Source organism: Odocoileus virginianus, chromosome 30 (assembly GCF_023699985.2).
Source record: "Odocoileus virginianus isolate 20LAN1187 ecotype Illinois chromosome 30, Ovbor_1.2, whole genome shotgun sequence".
Taxonomy (NCBI): Eukaryota; Metazoa; Chordata; class Mammalia; order Artiodactyla; family Cervidae; genus Odocoileus; species Odocoileus virginianus.
The window spans coordinates 22862793-22879980 of NC_069703.1; the positions used below are offsets into that span (position 1 = coordinate 22862793).

The window sequence follows — 17188 nt, forward strand, 5'->3', positions numbered from 1 at the left end:
GGAGAGCAGACTGAGGGAGGGAAAAATTGTCATGGGAGACTCACAAAAGGGATGACACCAGTGCGGAGCTGCGAAAGCTGAACAAGAAAAGCCATGGGGACAAGAAAGAAGAGACCACCAGGCTAACGGATCACGAGATGTATGGACAGGAAGCTGTCAATACTTGAACATGATGAAAGGCTGGGTTCTACTGGGGAAAGACAGAAGGTCAGGCTGAAGAGGTCAGGAGGACCAAATCATGAACCATCTTGTGTGGCATGCAAGGAGTTTGAACTTTCCCTGGTGGCTCAGACAGTAAAGAAACTACCTGCAATGCAGGATACCCACATCTAATCCCTGGGTCAGGAAGATTCCCTGGAGAAGGGAATGGCAACCCACTCCACTATTCTTGCCTGGAGAATCCTATGGACAGAGCAGCCCAGTTGGCTACACAGTCCATGGGGTTGCAAAGATTTCAGACACGACTGAGGGACTAACACTTTCACTTTCTGCAGGCAACTGGGAACCAGTTAAGGACTTTAAGCAGGAGAGTGACATCATCAGGTTTCTGTTTCAAAGAGACCACTCTGACATAACTTCCAGTCCAATTGGAGGGAAATAAGTACTAACTGGGAGACAAATTAGGAAGCTGTGACACAGTCAAACCAAATATGGGGCAGACGATGGCTAATCTTAGGCAATGGAAGTTGGCATAGAGAAGAGTAGATTCAAAAAAGGGTTAACAAGGACTTCCGTGTTGGTTCAGCGGTTTAGAGTCCACTTGACAACGCACGGGACACCGGTTTGACCCCTGGTCCAGGAAGATTCCACATGGCACAGAGCAACTAAGTTCGCATGCCACAACTACTGAGCCTGTGCTCTAGAGCCCGGAAACTGCAACTGCTGAGCCCACAGGCCACAACTACGGAAGGCTGCTTGCCCTAGAGCCCTATGCCCCGCAATAAGAGAAGATACCATGATGAGAAACCTGTGCACCATAACTAGAGAGAAGCCCCCACTCACCACAACTAGAGAAAGCCTGTGCGCAGCAAGAAGGCCCCAGGGCAGCCAAAATAAAGAAATGTTTAAAAAATGTTTAAGGGGTTAACAAATTAGACTCTGGAAGTAAGGACAAAGAGAAGAGGGGCTAACTCCCAAGTTTCTAGCTTAGAAAACTAAACAGATAGTGGTACAGTTCCCCAAGATAAGGAATATAGAAGAGAACTGGGTTTGGGGGAGTAGATGATTAATTTTGTACACGTTTAGGGTATTGCCTGTGGGACATCCAAGTGGAAATGTCAAAGATGCAGAAAGAAATACGAGCCTGAAACCTAACGGAGATAGAAAACCAGTACTCAGGGGTGTGCTAGTGATAGCCAGAGCTGGGGTCTGGATGAGATCACCAGAGAGAGAGTGAAGGGTGGGAGGATGGAGGGTTACCAGCCCCGGGGAGCACTAGCATGTGAGGGTCAGCGAAAGGATGGAGAGCCAGCCAAGGAAACCAAGTAGAAGTTGTCTGTGAACTTAACAGGAGAGCAGTTTTCAGGTGAAAGGACTCCCCATCTTCCTCAAGTGTCTTTGACATAAGCTCCAGCTTCATAAGAGCAGCCATGAAGATCTTCAGAGCTTGAGGTCTCTGCTCTAGAATCATGCTGAAACCAGACAAGGGATGAAAATACTACCTAAAACTAGGCAGGACACAAAGGGCATGGCTGCATTCAGGATACTGAGTCAAATCAATGTGAATTATAGTGGTAGAACTAGAACTATATAAAAGAAATTGGTCATATGGAACTCTGCTCATTGTTGTGGCAACTTGGATGGGAGGGGAGTCTGGGGGAGAACAGATACATATATGGGTATGGCTGAGTCCCTTCGCTACTCACCTGAAACTACCACAACATTGTTAACCAGCTATACCCCAATACAAAATAAAAAGTTGATTATCAAGCATGGTAGAAAAGCCTTTGTACACATATTTATAAATAATATGTACAATATATATATTTTAGAAAACATGAATGTTTGCCTAACTAAAAAAATTTATGACATTTGATTCCACTTGTTTGACTTAGTATGAATAGAATGGTAGATTTCTAATTTAAAAAACAGATATGCAACAAGCAACAAAGGTTTACTGTATAGCTCGGAGAGCTATAGTCAATATCTTGTAATAACCTATAATGGAAAATAATTTCAAAAATAATATATGTGTATATGTATAACTGAATCACCTTGCTGTGTACCTGAAACATTGTAAGTCAACTCTACTTCAATAAAATATATATATTAAGAAAATAATTTTTTAAAGAAGTGGGAAAAAATAAATAAAAAGTAAAAAAGGAAAGAAATTGGTTAAGGTATTACATGGAACAGATTATTTAAGTCTGACAAGGCATTCAGAAAGCAGTCATGGGAGCAACTGCTATGCTGAATATTCTCCTCTGAAGACAGAGAGGAAGGACTGCAAAATCTCTCTCTGAGAAGCCTCCCCTGCCTGAGGAAGCCGGCTTCACGCAGCTGCCCAGGTTTGGGAGCCCGGGGCTGCTTCCCAGCCAGGGGCTGCCAGCTGCAGAGGGCGGGGCTCTATTTCGGGCTGCCTGTTGTCCCTGAGCCGGCCGCCTCTGGTTTGAGCAGCAGGCAGCCCCAGTGACTCACACGCCCATGCAAACCGCCTGTGGCTCGTGGCATGGCCTCGGAATGCCAGCCTTAGGCCAGCTCCCTCCTCACCCCATTACACTGGGATAAATAAATAAAGAGCACGCCAGCAGCCGCACGGCCTGATGGCAACCAGATGAAGAGAGGGAGGCACCGACAGAGCCAGGAGAAGGAACTCCCTCCAGTGGACCCTGCTGAGCGAGGGCCATGCCAGCCCACTCATCCTAAACTTCCTCCTCAACACCGTTCTGACTGGCGTGTAGTCACAGCCCCCAGATCCTTGATGGGTCTACCATTCCTAAAGGGGCCTCTCAGCCCCTCGTCCTAGGAAATGCTCTATGTGGGGATGTTGCCCTCTGCGAGAACAGGGCCAGCCCTGACTTGAATGGGCATTGCCAGGATTCCTCCTCTAGTTAGGTCACCATCGATTGGCCCCTTTGGGGTCCCTGGAAATGAAAATCAGGCTCTTAAGGGAAGAGGAAAAACAAAAGGTCTAAATATGGAGAGGTAACCCCTGTTCAATCCTTACATATTTTTCCTGGCCTTAGTGTCCTAGAAACCTCCCATCCACTGCCCCCTGCACCCTATCTCGATGGCCTCTTGCCTAGCAACAGTCCCAGTGAGAACCAGGAAAACAGACCCCAGGCACTGACCGCACAGCCCTCTGACATGGGCCCTGGGCCCCTGCACCTTCATCCCAAGCTCTCTGTCCCCAGTTTGTTTATCTTCCTATGTTGCTTATTTTGATGGCACATCCTTTCAGCTCAGTCTTGGGTGACCCTATGACCCTTCTGTGTCCTGTTTGTAGGACCCCAGGCAAGCAGAGTTGCTGAAAAGATGCAGTGGCCAGAAGAAATGCTGCAGTCCTGGGAAGAAATCTTTCAGTTCTAGCAGCTCTGTAGGACATTCTGAGGACAGTGCAGTGATCCCAGAGGTCACAAGAATTCTACATTATTCCAGTCCTTGACTCTCTAATTTGTGTGCACAACAAGTAAAAGTATGAGTCAAGAAGTGTGGATAGTCCTAAACCTACAGCTACCACCATACGACCTTAGGCAAGTCACTTAACCTTTCTGAGGCCCAATTTCTTTTATTTTATTTATCTATTTATTTGGCTGTGTCAGGTCTTAGTTGCAACATGCTCTATGGAATGTGGGATCTCTGTTCTCCAACCAGAGATCGAACCTGCATCCCCTGCATTGTGAGGCAGATTCTTAACCACTGGAGCACCAGGAAAGTCTCTGAGGCCCAATTTCTTAAACAATGAAATGGAAATCTACTATCTATCTCAGATCCTTTCCAGATATAATAAAACTCTACAAGTCTATGCAGTTTGGATGTGATCCACCCAGAATCTAGAGGACCAGTATTCCTGAAGCAGTTGGTTCCAAAACACCAATCTCCTTCCTGGGCTAACACCTGTTTTCTACATGATTTCTCATTCAGTTCCACAGTGTTCCCCCCACCCCGATAGTGTGAAATGAGCCTCCAATTTTACAAATGAGAAAATAGAGGCCCTGAGAGAAGTGATTTATCAAAGCCACAAAATAAATCAGAAGAAAAACTGAAGATCCCAAATATGTGTCTAACAAGCAACACTGGATCCACAGCCCACACAGCCGCAATTTTCATAAAATCCCTCTAGCATAGGTTTATCAACATATTCACCCACAAACTCATCGAGAGCCTATTACTTCCAGGCACTATGTTTGGTGCTGGGAACATGGAAACACATTTAACATGGTTTCTGCCCTCAAAGAGTCCATAGCTCAGTGGAAAAAGACATACTCTTCCAAGCATACAAACAGCATCATTATGAAGCTATAACTGCTAAAAACTAGAGGCATGAACCCAGGCACTATCATCTCAGGAAAGGATTATCTTTACAAGGACAATCTGTAAAGGTCTCCCAAAGAAGTTGAAGCTGACACTTGAAAGATTAAAAGAAGTTCACAAGGGAGAAAAGACCAGGGCATTGGGCATTCTAGATAAAGGAACAATGTGTGGAAAGACACAAAGGCGAAAGAAAACAGCATTTTTGGCAATTCAAAGCCATTCTATATGACTGACGCATAAAATATACAGAAAAAAAATGCTGAGAAACCAAGCTGAATAGGTATGCAGGCACTAGATAGGAAGGGACCTCCCTGATGAGCTAAGAATAAGCCTAACATTGTTTGACTAAAAGGCTGAGGCATGGAACAAGTATGCCATACCAGCCTACATTAACCTTGTTAAAACCTAAACCTATAGACAGGAGAAGCTATCTGAAAGAAAAATGGCCTAGGAAATCTATCTGTCCCAAGTTTTGGTTTAAAGGTCTCTCTTTCCCCATGAATACCTAAAACCTGTTCTGCTTCAAGACTTAGCAACGCATCTCTCCTCCTCCAGAATTACAACCACTTTAGCAGAGGGACTCAAGGCTCTGTTCACACGTTTGGTTCTCACTGTCAAGACCTCAAGCATCATGCAGCTACTGCTCAGTCAACAGACAGAGGCAGGACAGAAGGATCCGAATCAAGAACACCTGCCTGTTGCCCAGCCCTGTGAAAAGCACGAATTTCAGGTTCAAAAGAAGTATGAGTCATAGTCCCTGCCCACGAGGAGCTGACAAATTAGCCTAGAAGACAAGACAGAAAGATGAATAATCCATACATATGATAAATATTATAACAGCACTATTTACTCACACAATAAGGTACCAACCTGGGTAACATGTATAATTAGAAAATAGTGCAATAATACTAGGGCACTAACTGTACAACCAACAACTCCCAGAAGAGTTAGAGAAAAAGATCAATATTGACTGGTATTATCAAAGGTCACTATTATTAATATTCCCCCTGCTTGGCATTTAATAGATGTTTCTTTTGGCCAAGCTCAATCCTTAGAAGGGAAACCTAGGAAGGAGCTTCTGACAGGCCACAATTATCTACTCCCCATTCATTCCCTTGCCAGTCCCCTTGCATAAACACTGTGATTTTCCACAGCCTACTGCGCCCACAAGACCGTCCCCAAATGGTAGCCCTGCGCTTTTCACCTTCCCCTACTGCAGGATGTACAAGGGGACAAGTAATAATGACTAGCCCCTCGCTCCACAATCCAGACCTGGGATCAGATCTCAACAAGCAAAAATTTAGCAACTGGTCAACCAAGCTTTCCAAGAGAATTCCAAATAAAATGCCTACGTACTACAGCAGAGACATTTTACAAATGTTAATCAGCCCACTTCTACCTTTTACATCTTTTACCCTATTTCTCCCCAGCTTCTCCATCTTAAGCTTCTCAGACTTTCTATAGGTGACTTTTCTAGAAAATAGATTTTTCAATCATGCAATCAAACCCAATACCCAAAACGCAAGTCACCACTCAGGCACCTGGAAAGAGGAAGTAAAGTGAAGGCTGCACAAGGAGAAAGGAAATAATGAACACTTTACCTCCACCATAAATCGTTCCAAGAAGGAATTCTCTTCAAATGGCTCAGTCTTCAACCGATCTGTAACAAGAAGGGAGACAGAAAGGAAATATGAGTCTTAGAACGAGCTCCCTACCTGTGAGATGGAAAGGAAACAGAGCCTAGTACTTCTTGGGGAAAAGGATAAAGATGCAACATCCAGAGACACCAATCCAGTGGGAGAAGAGCCCAAGCAGGAGGAGGAAAGCGTGATTAGCCATGACAACAGGTTCAGTGGCAGCACGTGCTCTCAAAGGTCTTCCCACCGCAAAGACAGATTGGATTGAATTTTTAATCTGAAGTTGGAGCTATGCAGCCTTCTAAAGCCCCAAGTCATGTTTGCCCTCATGCAATTTTGTATAGCTGTTGGCCCCTTTCCAGAGTCTTTCCTGGCCACTGCCTAGGGCATGTCTGACTCAGTTACGGCATCTCTTAGACACCTAGGCCCCAGCCAGATACTTGAAGCAAAAGAAGTGTCATCTAATCTCCAGTTCCTGGTTAGCACCCAGCACCCAGGGAAGCACCTCTCTAATACAAATGAGTCTCCCCCTTTCCAAAGGCCCTTCAACCACTCCCCATCCAACTCCCAAAGAATGTGATGGGCTTCCCTGGTGGCTCAGTAGTAAAGAGTCTGCCTGTCAATGCAGGAGACACAGGTTTGATCCCTGATCTGGAAATATCCCACATGCCACAGAACAACTAAGCCCGTGTGCCACAACTACTGCCTGCGCTCCAGAGCCCAGGAGCCACAGTTATTAAAGCCCGTGCGCCCCAGAGCCTGTGCTCCTCAGCGAGAAGCCACTGCAATGAGAAGCACATGCACCACAACTAGAGAAGAGTCCCCACTTGCTGCAACTAGTGAGTAGCCCACACAGCAACAAAGATCCAGCACAGCCAAAAATAAATAAATAAAATTATTTAAAACAAACAAATGAAAAACCCCAAATGATGTCTAAAAGAATGTCCTCTCACCTCGGCTGAGTGTGGCCCCACTCTCCTGGTAGTCCTGGATCTCTAGATCTTTCATATGAAGCAACGTTGTTAGGTCCCTCACCTGGCACTGCAATGCCAGACTCATGCCCATCAGAGGACGAGTCAAATGTTGGGAGACCTTCCATGGAAGAGATACTAATTAGTCAACAGATTCACATTAAGTACTCCCTAATATAAGGTATTAGGAAAAAATGCTAAAAAACAAACAAATGTTTTCACAGGAATTTATATTTTCACAAGCAAGCAACATGTTTACATGAATACAAACACAGATATAATAATTTAATAAGTATGTGAAAGAGGTCCAGGGATTTTCTTTGTGGCACAGATAAGAGGATGGGAAGAATAAACGAGAGCACACATGAATAGATAACCTCGTGATGTAAAGAGAAGGCTGTGATACAGGTGATAGAAGGTAAGCATGGACTCAACTCTCAGGAAAAATTTAGAGACAAAAAAAGAACATCCAGGTAAACTTCAAGAAAGTGAGTGCAGCTAAAACAGAGTATTCTGGCTGGAGTGTAACAGAAGACAAACAACAGCAGAAAGCAGAGAACTTTGAAAGTCAAATCAGACCCAGACACTAATTATGAACCATTTCAGGGCTGATCAGTTCAGTTCAGTCACTCAGTCATGTCCAACTCTTTGCAACCTCATGGACTGCAGCATGCTAGGCTTCCCTGTTCATCAACAACTCCCGGAGTTTGCTCAAGCTCATGTCCATTGAGTTGGTGATGCCATCCAACCATCTCATCCTCTGTCATCCCCTTCTCCTCCTGCCTTCAATCTTTCCCAGCATCAGGGTCAGTTCTTCGGGTCAGGTGGCCAAAGTATTGGAGTTTCAGCTTTAGCATCAGTCCTTCCAATGATTATTCAGGGCTGATTTCCTTTAGCATGGACTGGTTTGATCTTCTTGCAGTCCAAGGGACTCTCAAGAGTCTTCTCCAACACCACAGTTCAAAAGCATCAGTTCTTTGGCACTCAGTTTTCTTTATGGTCCAACTCTCACATCCACACATGACTACTGGAAAAACCATAGCTTTGACTAGACAAACCTTTGTCAGCAAAGTAATGTCTCTCCTTTTTAATATGCTATCTAGGTTGGTCATAGCTTTTCTTCCAAGGAGCAAGCATCTTTTAATTTCATGACTGCAGTCACCATCTGCAGTGATTTTGGAGCACAAGAAAATAAGGTCTATTACTGTTTCCATTGTTTCCCCATCTATTTGTCAGGAAGTGATGGGACTGGATGCCATGATCTTAGCTTTTTGAATGCTCAGGGCTGATAACAGCCCACAATGAGGCCAGAGTTTCAATCTGTCCTCACAAATACAGCAAAGTCTAAAATCACTGTTATAGCTGAAGCAAGCCAGTCCGAAAGACCAGCCTAGGAAGGAATAAGCCAGCCCTTCATACAGCTTGCTCTTAACCAGAGGTAAAGAAGGATGCAAGCATGGCCATATGGCAATGCAGCTAGGGTGATGCTTATATGATAATGCATAGTTATACAGAATAACTATTCCATTCACCTACACATGGTATACAATAGCCAGTCCAAAAAAAAAAAAAAAAAAGCTAAATTGGATCATTTATGCCTGGGAAGTAGTATGAAAGTTCCTTTTCTTTCCCTCAAGGAGAATTGTTTCTTTTAAGAGGCACTAAGAAGAAATGCCCTAGATCAGAGGTCAGCAAATTTTTTTCTGTAAGGGCAAGATGGTCAATATTTTCAGCTCTGTGGCCCATACAGTCCCTGCCACAATACTCAACTCGGCTGTTGTAGCAAGAAAACCACCATAGACAACATGTAATAAATGGGGGTGGCTGGGTTCCAATGTAACTTTACAAAAACAAGCAGCACGCCAGGTTTGGCCTGCTGACCACAGTATGCCAATCCCTGCTCTAGACCTGAACAGGAGAACTTTTAGATAAGATAGCCCACACAGGCCTGAAGTGAAGAAAAAGTACTGAAGTGGCAAATAAAATGTACAAGCCAGACTCATTTGGACCAGGATCAGAAGTCTGAATTCTTCAGACTCTTCTGTGTGCATTTCCATTAATTTTCTAGTAAAACGTATTACTAAAGACTTCAAGCGTATCACAGTTCAAACTGAGAGGAAGAGATCTTTCACTACAGACAGATTAGAAGAGAAGACACTGGGTGTGTGATACTGTGGGGGAGGTTAGGGGTTAACGGCAACAGCTTTTGTATCAGCACCATGATCCAAGAAATGCAGGGGTAAGAGTGCAGCGTGGGAGGCCAGTAGTCAAGTCTAGCCACAGAGACCAGTCCCTGCTTTCTGTCCCACAGCACACCCCAACCAAGTACTATCTCCCAGCTCAGTCCTTAGTATGAACTTAAACCTCCAGGCAGTACTGTTCAGAGTGTGGCAGAAGTCCTGCTTTTGGCAAATGTATCTGTTCCAGACTCAACCCTCTTTCCTAGGAATTGTTTTAAGTTTGGACACTTTCAAGGGAGACCAGGAGGAAAAAAAGGTGAATACTTATCTGAAAGCAAGTCAATGGTTGGTGAGCTGAATTGAAAATAACTGCCACTGCTAACTGAACGGCGTCACCATCTATTTGGTAGCAGCACTCAAATAATAGAAACTCCTAAAGTTAATAACCAACCTTTCTCTGGGAGTTACTTTCACAGCAATTCCTTTGAGTGGTAGTAAATAAAACAGCATGAAACGTGATAAGAAACAGCTTTTAATCAATGCCATGTCTAATTAAATGTGATTATTTCAATTATTGATAGGACTCCAATGTCTATATAGCATTTTTAAAAGTTTTTTATCATTGAGTATTTCAGCTTCTGAAATAATTTCACAGAGTTGGGTTACACCACTCTGAATCATTGGAGCATAACTCATTTCGACTTTAGCTGAACCCTGTCTTAGATCAATTAATTAGAATAAGACATTGTGGCTGAAGCAATAGATTTCAAAGCAAATTCACAGACACTACAAGGAAAAATGCTGAAGTGCTATAGGAGGCCAAGGACACTCTTTCCCCTTCATCTACGGACAGCAACATATGGAAAGATGCAGTTCAATAAGTCAATTCAATAAATACCTACCGGGTGTCGAATATGTGCTCTGACCCTGAGAGGCCTCTGCCCTTACAGAGCTCCCAGCAGCTAAGGAAGTCAGGAAGTGTGGTGGATATAGAAGCAGGAGTCGCCAATCTTGTCTAGAGGAAAAGCTATTTATAATTCTCCCCAACGTCTTCAGATTTCCCATAGAAATGTTCATGAGTCAGAAGAGCAGGACAGCAGTTATCAATCCCAAGATGAAACACAGCATGCTTGAATTTAATGAAAAAGGCTGTAGACTGGGAATTAGATTAACATGCTAGCCCTGGTTCTAACTACACCTGGATGTGAAAATGACTTCACCCCCAAGTACTCTCATGGTCCCTGTCTTTTTTAAAAAGAAAAATTACGGAATTGGAATATTTGCTCTCATAGGTCCACTTTAATGCTAAGGCCAAGTAATATGACACATATTCTCTTATCTAATCCTCACAACTCCGCAGTAAGGTCATGATTGTTATCTTCATTTACAGATGAAGGGACTGAGTCTCATAAAAATTTAGTAACTTATCCAAGCTGATACAAGTAGTCAAAGTGGTGGAGTTAAGTTACAAGTTCAGGTCTGCTGGTTCCAAACCATGTGCTCCTTCCACTACGAAAAAGAAAAAAAAAAAACCTTTGGATGTGACTCCTGGGAATCATAAAATTGCCAAAGAGGTGACAAATTTGAAACTCAAAATATGGAATATTAAGAATTACATTAGGGTTTCCCTGGTGGCTCAGTGGTAAAGAATCCACCTGCCAATTCAGGAGAGATGGGTTCCATCCCTGATCCAGGAAGATCCAAGGTATCCTTGGAGCAACTACCCATGTGCCACAACTACTAAGCCTGTGCTCTGGAGCCCGCGAGCCACAACTCCTGAGCCCACGTGCTACAACTACTGAAGCGATAATGCTCTAGAGACCGTGTTCCGCAATAAGAGAAGCCCGTGTGCCGCAACTAGAGAGAAGCCCCGGCTCACTGCAACTACAGAAAAGCCGGCAGAGCGACAAAGACCCAACGTGGCCAAAATCAAAGAAATAAAATTATTTACAGAAAAGAATTACACTGGGGAAAAAGATAGCAACAACAAAAAAGAATTAGATTAGATAATAGAAAGACTGAACAGTGGGAAGGAGTGGGTGATGAAGAGAGGTTGGCCAGAAGTGGAAACGGGCTCTGGGTTAGAAAGCTTTCTATATCCCATAATATCTTGCAGAGATAGGAAAACTATTATCAACACATTACTAACGTGAATACACCATGTGGCAGAGGAGGTGGGGAAGCTCCCTGTATGACGAGGGAAGCTCTCACTCCACTGTATGACGAAGAGGAGTTAGACTGCATAATCTCTCCAGAAGACAAGACGGCATTATGTTAGCGATTTATTAAACATGCAAATATTCCTTGATTTAGTTATTCCACTTCTAGGAATTTACTCACACATTTACACATAGAAAAAGTAAATACAAGGGTGTTTATTACATACAACAACAAAAGAATGGAAACAGTTTAAGTGTCTACTGGCAGCAGATCAACTAAAGACATGTTGATATATTCATTCATCAAAATGCTATGTGGCCATTAAAAAAATATTAAGGCAGGTCTTCTAAATGTATTACTGTGAATGATTTCCAAGTTCTAAAAGTAAGTGAAAAAAAGCAAGGAACTGGACACTATGAACAGCATGTTGACATTTGTGAAAATAATACATATCCAAAGTTATGTATCTGACTGTATGAGTATATTCATATATATACATATATTCATATATAAGTGCATAGATACATACACACAAACATATACGTAGCTTTCCTTAAGAATTCACAAGTACGTGATAGCAGTAGTTGTTCTAGAAAAGGAAAATGAGGGACTGGGAAGGGAATAGAAAGCAGACCGATTTCTTAACAACATACCCTTAAATGCCATTTGAAGTGTTTGCCTTTGGCATGAGTTACTCATTCAAAAAGAATTAAATAAGAACTATGACAAGAATGAGTAACAAACAAAAATTATGACTGTGTGACCTCACAGACACATACAAGCCTGAAATAGAATCCACCTACATCCTCGCCTGTGTCCACTGGTTCTAAATTTTCCCTTATAAAGCTTTCTCAGGTACAGGGGTTTCCCTGAGATGGCATTCTTCTTCTTTGAATAATATATCTTGAAGCATAATTATTAATAAACTGTTTTCCTCATGGCCAACCAAGACTCATTCGACTCTAAATACTGCTGCCTCTTTTTAAATTGCCGCTCTCCAACTAGAGGGATTTGCCTAGGAGAGCTAAGTGTTCTTAACATATTACTTTCCATTATACTATCATTATACAAGTATCCCTTACTGTATTCTGTTGAAAGAAATAACTATTAGAGCTCATAAGCTTCCAACGAGAACTGCCTCTCCGGTCTCACTTGTCTGAATTTCCAGGGCTGTGTGACACAAAATAAGAGTAGCTATTTCGAGGGCTTCCCCAAGGTTGCCGTAATGTTTTGGCGCCACAAGCATTATTGAGGGAACAGTGCCCCCTGGTGTTACTCAGAAAAAGGTACAGGGGTTTTGAACAAAAACATAAATTCTATCTAAAGCAAGGTGGAAATTTTCATAAGCTCAACTAAAATCAACAAATGTGAGTGATTATTACCTGTTAAGCACTGTCAATGAGCCTTAAAAATACAGAGCTTAATGTTCAGTGGTTCTCCAAACACTCAATTCTAGCTTGGGTCAAAAATACCAGATCAAAAACAGAACAGTTTATTGAAAAGCACTTTGTCCCATCACCCTACTGATGCCAAAGCATCACAGCACCTCTGGGAGACTAAAGAAGGAAGGTAGGATACCTTTTTATTCTCATTTAATAAAGAAAAGATATACTTGTGCAGATAAAAAAAAAAAAAAAGAAGGAAGGTAGGAAATGATGCCCACTTGTCTTCAGTTCTCTCTGCTGATAAACTACAACCTTCAGACACCCACAGAAGATCCTGTCCTCTAATGCTGAAACAAGCTCTGTTTATATAGAAGGGTAGAAAGACTAGTAGAAGTAATTCCTTCAAACTAGTTCTTCACCCTCAACTAACTAATCACTAATAAAAGTTCTTGGGGAGACGTCCCTGGCCGTTCAGTGGTTAAGACTCCATGCTGCCAATGTACGTGGGTTCAATCCATGGTCGGGGAACTAAGAACCCACATGTCATACAGTGGAGTCAAAAGATAAAAATAAATAAATAAAAGCTCTTGGGACCTAAAGAGCTACAAGTGAGCAGAGGACATTATCTCCAAAGTCCCTGAAAATGGGTTCATGAATCAGACCTAGCTGGAAGTCAAATTCCAGCTGATTCATTCATAAACTGGATGACTTTGGACAAATTACCTTGAATCTCAGCTTGCTACTCTGAAAAATGTCAATAATAATACTTACCTTGCAGAACAGTTGTGAGGATTAAAAGGCAAGATAACGTTCAGAAAGGTACTCACCACTGGTAAATACCCTACCCTACTACCAGAGTGATCTTAATAAATCACAAATTGGATCAGGTTACTGCTAGTGCTAAGTCACTTCAGTTGTGTCCGACTCTGTGCGACCCCATCCCTGGGATTCTCCAGGCAAGAACACTGGAGTGGGTTGCCATTTCCTTCTCCAATGCATAAAAGTGAAACATGAAAGTGAAGTTGCTCAGCCATGTCTGACTCTTCGTGACCCCATGGACTGCAGCCTACCAGGCTCCTCCGTCCATGGGATTTTCCAGGCAAGAGTACTGGAGTGGGGTGCCATTGCCTTCTCCTTGGATCAGGTTAAACCCCTGCTTAAAGTTTTTCAATGAATCCCTGTTGCCTTTGAGATCAAATCCAAACTCATTAGAATCCTTCAAGATCTGGCCATTGTTTACCTCTTCTCTCACGACTTCCTACAGTCATGAAGTTCCCCCACTTGCCCCACACTTACACACCTCCACTCCTCTCAAAATGCACTCTTGCCTAGAGTGATTTTTTCATTTTCTCCAATTAGTTCTTGCTCATCTTCAAAACTCAGCTCAGAAGCTCTCTTCAAAAATGCTTTCCAGATTTCTCAGTCATCCTGGGTTTATCTTGATCAACGTATATACCATCCTTTATCCTGCTTTCTGTCTGTCTTCTCATTAGATTATGAATCCAGAAATAGGCTGAAGTAAAGTGAAGTGAAGTCACATAGTTCTGTCCGACTCTTTGCAACCCCATGGACTGTAGCCTACCAGGCTCCTCCATCCATGGGATTTTCCAGGCAAGAGTACTGGAGTGGGTTGCCATTTCCTTCTCCAAGGGATCTATCGAACCCAGGTCTCCTGCATTGTAGGCAGACGCTTTACTGTCTGAGCCACCAATAGGCTATATTGTTTTAAATCTGAACACCCAACAATTAGTCCACAGTAGATGCTTAATAAATGTTCAATAAATCAAGTAATGACTAAAGATACCCAGTCAAGCATGTAGACCCAAACTCTGCTTCTTTTGTAAGGAAAAGATATACAGGTCAACGTTTCTTCTTTCCAGTTAAGAAACGTTTTCTAATTGGAGAATTTCAAATGGGGTTTACAAAGAAAAAAAAATAGTACCAAAAGCTTCAGATGAGAAGCTTTGAGAAGAAGGAGCAGCTGCACCCCTTCCCCTACCCCATGTTCGAACTGCACTTACCAGCGAAGGACTAGCTAGGATGCAGTGGAAATTCCAATAGAATGGGAGGCCAGAAAGCTCACTCCGCACCCGTAATATCAGCGCCTCTGCCACATGATCACAGGAGAACGTAGCCGTGCCAGGGCAAGAAGCATCCTTCAACAAAGGGCGAAGCAGATCATCCAAATGACAAAGAAAAGCCTCAGGAGGAGCAGTCAGGCGCTTGTTCAGCTCCTAAAAAGACAGCATGGGTTGTACAGAGTGAGAGTGCTAAAAGGAAACTGACTCCCTTGTACATGCATGCTAAGTCACTTCAGTCATGTCCGACTCTTTGTGACCCCGCCAGGCTCCTCTGTCCATGGGATTTCCCAGGCAAGAATACTGGAGTGGGTTGCCTTGCCTTCCTCCAGGGGGCCTTCCCAACTCAGGGATTGAACCCAAGTCTCTTGTCTCCTGCATTGGCAGGCAGGTTCTTTACCACTAGCACCACCTGGGACTCCCTCATAGGTAACAGCAAAGGAAAGCTCTGGTTAACAGGAAGACAGTGGGCAGGGGACTTCTCTGGTGGTCTAGTGGGTTAAGAATCCACCTTGCAATGCAGGGTATGCGGGTTCAATCCCTGGTTTGGGAACATCCCGAAACTTGAGGGGCAAGTGAGGGGCCCGTGCTGAGGGGCAACTAAGCCCGTGTGCAGAAACTGCTGAGCCTGTGCACTCTGGAGCCCACACACCGCAACTAGAGAAGACCTCAAGCCAGAATGAAAGATCCCGCATGTCACAACTAAGACCCGATGCAGCAACGTAAATGAAGACATATTTTTAAAAGAGAAGACAGTAAGTAGGAAGAAGAGGAAGGTGAGGGAAAATAAAAACATCAGAACAGGAAAGAAGAAAACAATTCTGACCTACTTCACAATTCTTCCTTCTACTGAATACACTACAGAAATATACCCACACCCACACCCATATGGAAAGATCCCAGGGTTAGAGGAGAAAGTGCAGAACTGGTGGCAATTGTTTTATCCTGATCTGACCTTCCTTGGAAACCTATAGGCCAACAAGCTGGGAGATGGTAAGGTTCCCTGACCTTCACTAGGGAAGAAATTATGTCCACTGCAACCCGCATCAGTACTTCTCTTCACACTTACCTTGGCTCGCTGGCTGATTACACTAGTGTCCACCTGTTCATGCCACACCTGTTGAAGGTCTGAAACCAGCAAGGCATAGCCCTGCCTGGTGATATACGCCTTGACTAGGAGGGAGTTCTCAGCAAGCTGTAGCCATGCCCATGGCTGTATCAGCAGGCCTTGCTCCAGTTCCTCCATCTGTAGCAGAGTCTTAATTTAGCAAAGTGCCTCCAGGGTCCTGCAGGTCTGACACCACTCAGACAGTTTTGTATCAAATATGCTTTGTGAAAATCCTAAGAAAACAGAAGGAATGGATTTACTTTCCTTCCCCTCTCCTCCACCCTCCTGATAAGTAATAAGCTGAACATCAATCTTACTACCTCCTTTCGCTAAAAATCTATCTAGAATTTTGACAGTTTTTTTCTCATATTAAATTCCTAGAGGATGTAAAATATCTCCTTCTTCTATAGCATTTAAGCCTCAATAAATGGGTATAGTATTTCTGCTTTCCAATGGTAAAACAATGTGGAAACCTACACCATTCTTGTCACATCTTTATCACATTCCTAATAAATATATCAGTGCTATCCTTTCCCAGAATTTCCAAAAGAGAAGAAATTGTTCTTTTTTTATAAAACATCATAAGTGTCATGAGCAGGAAACTCAAATTATTTGATCATTATCTAAAAACAAAACTCTGGAAGCTCTCAGAATTTTAAATATGTGTGTGTGTGTGTGTGTGTGTGTGTGTGTTTGGTTGCTTAGTCATGTCTGACTCTTTTTGACCCTATGGACTGACTGTAGCCTGCCAGGCTCCTCTGTCCATGGGGATTCTCCAGGCAAGAATACTAGAGGTGTGTATATTCACTAAACATATATATATTCCCTAAATTACTGTATGCATATATATATACATTTATATGTCCCCTAAATACATTTTCCCCTAAATATAGATACATTCTCTAAGACAGGGATTCTTAATCTAGAGTCAATGCATGTAAGTTCTCTGGAATTTTGCTTATAAAAGCAAAATTTGCGCATAAAGGCATATATCCATTTGGAGGGAAGAGGTCCACAGTTATGGTCAAATAAAGAGCTAATAACTCCATGTCCAGAAGCAAAGAGAAAAACCCCAACTCCATTTCAAGAAGACCCTGAATGACTAAGAAGTCAATATAAGATGCAGAACATAGCAAAGGTAGAGACCATGAAATAACTCCACTTCCCTCATCGCCCACCTCCCCTCCCAAGGCACT

The 17188-nt window shown here is 43.0% G+C and overlaps 1 protein-coding gene across 2 annotated transcripts in view; it reads right to left on the bottom strand.

Annotated features, from left to right (window-relative positions):
* NHEJ1 (non-homologous end joining factor 1) overlaps positions 1-17188 on the bottom strand; it is an 89929-nt gene that overhangs the window by 70855 nt on the left and 1886 nt on the right. The window contains exons 2-5 of one of the 2 annotated variants that reach the window (XM_020904793.2): positions 15954-16225; positions 14828-15040; positions 7064-7202; positions 6075-6133 (exon numbers count right to left, since the gene is read on the bottom strand). In XM_020904793.2, coding sequence (XP_020760452.2) covers positions 6075-6133; positions 7064-7202; positions 14828-15040; positions 15954-16130 — 588 coding nt within the window. In that variant the 5' untranslated portion in view covers positions 16131-16225. The remainder of the gene's footprint in view (positions 1-6074; positions 6134-7063; positions 7203-14827; positions 15041-15953; positions 16226-17188) is intronic. The other variant, XM_020904794.2, reaches the window with a different exon arrangement.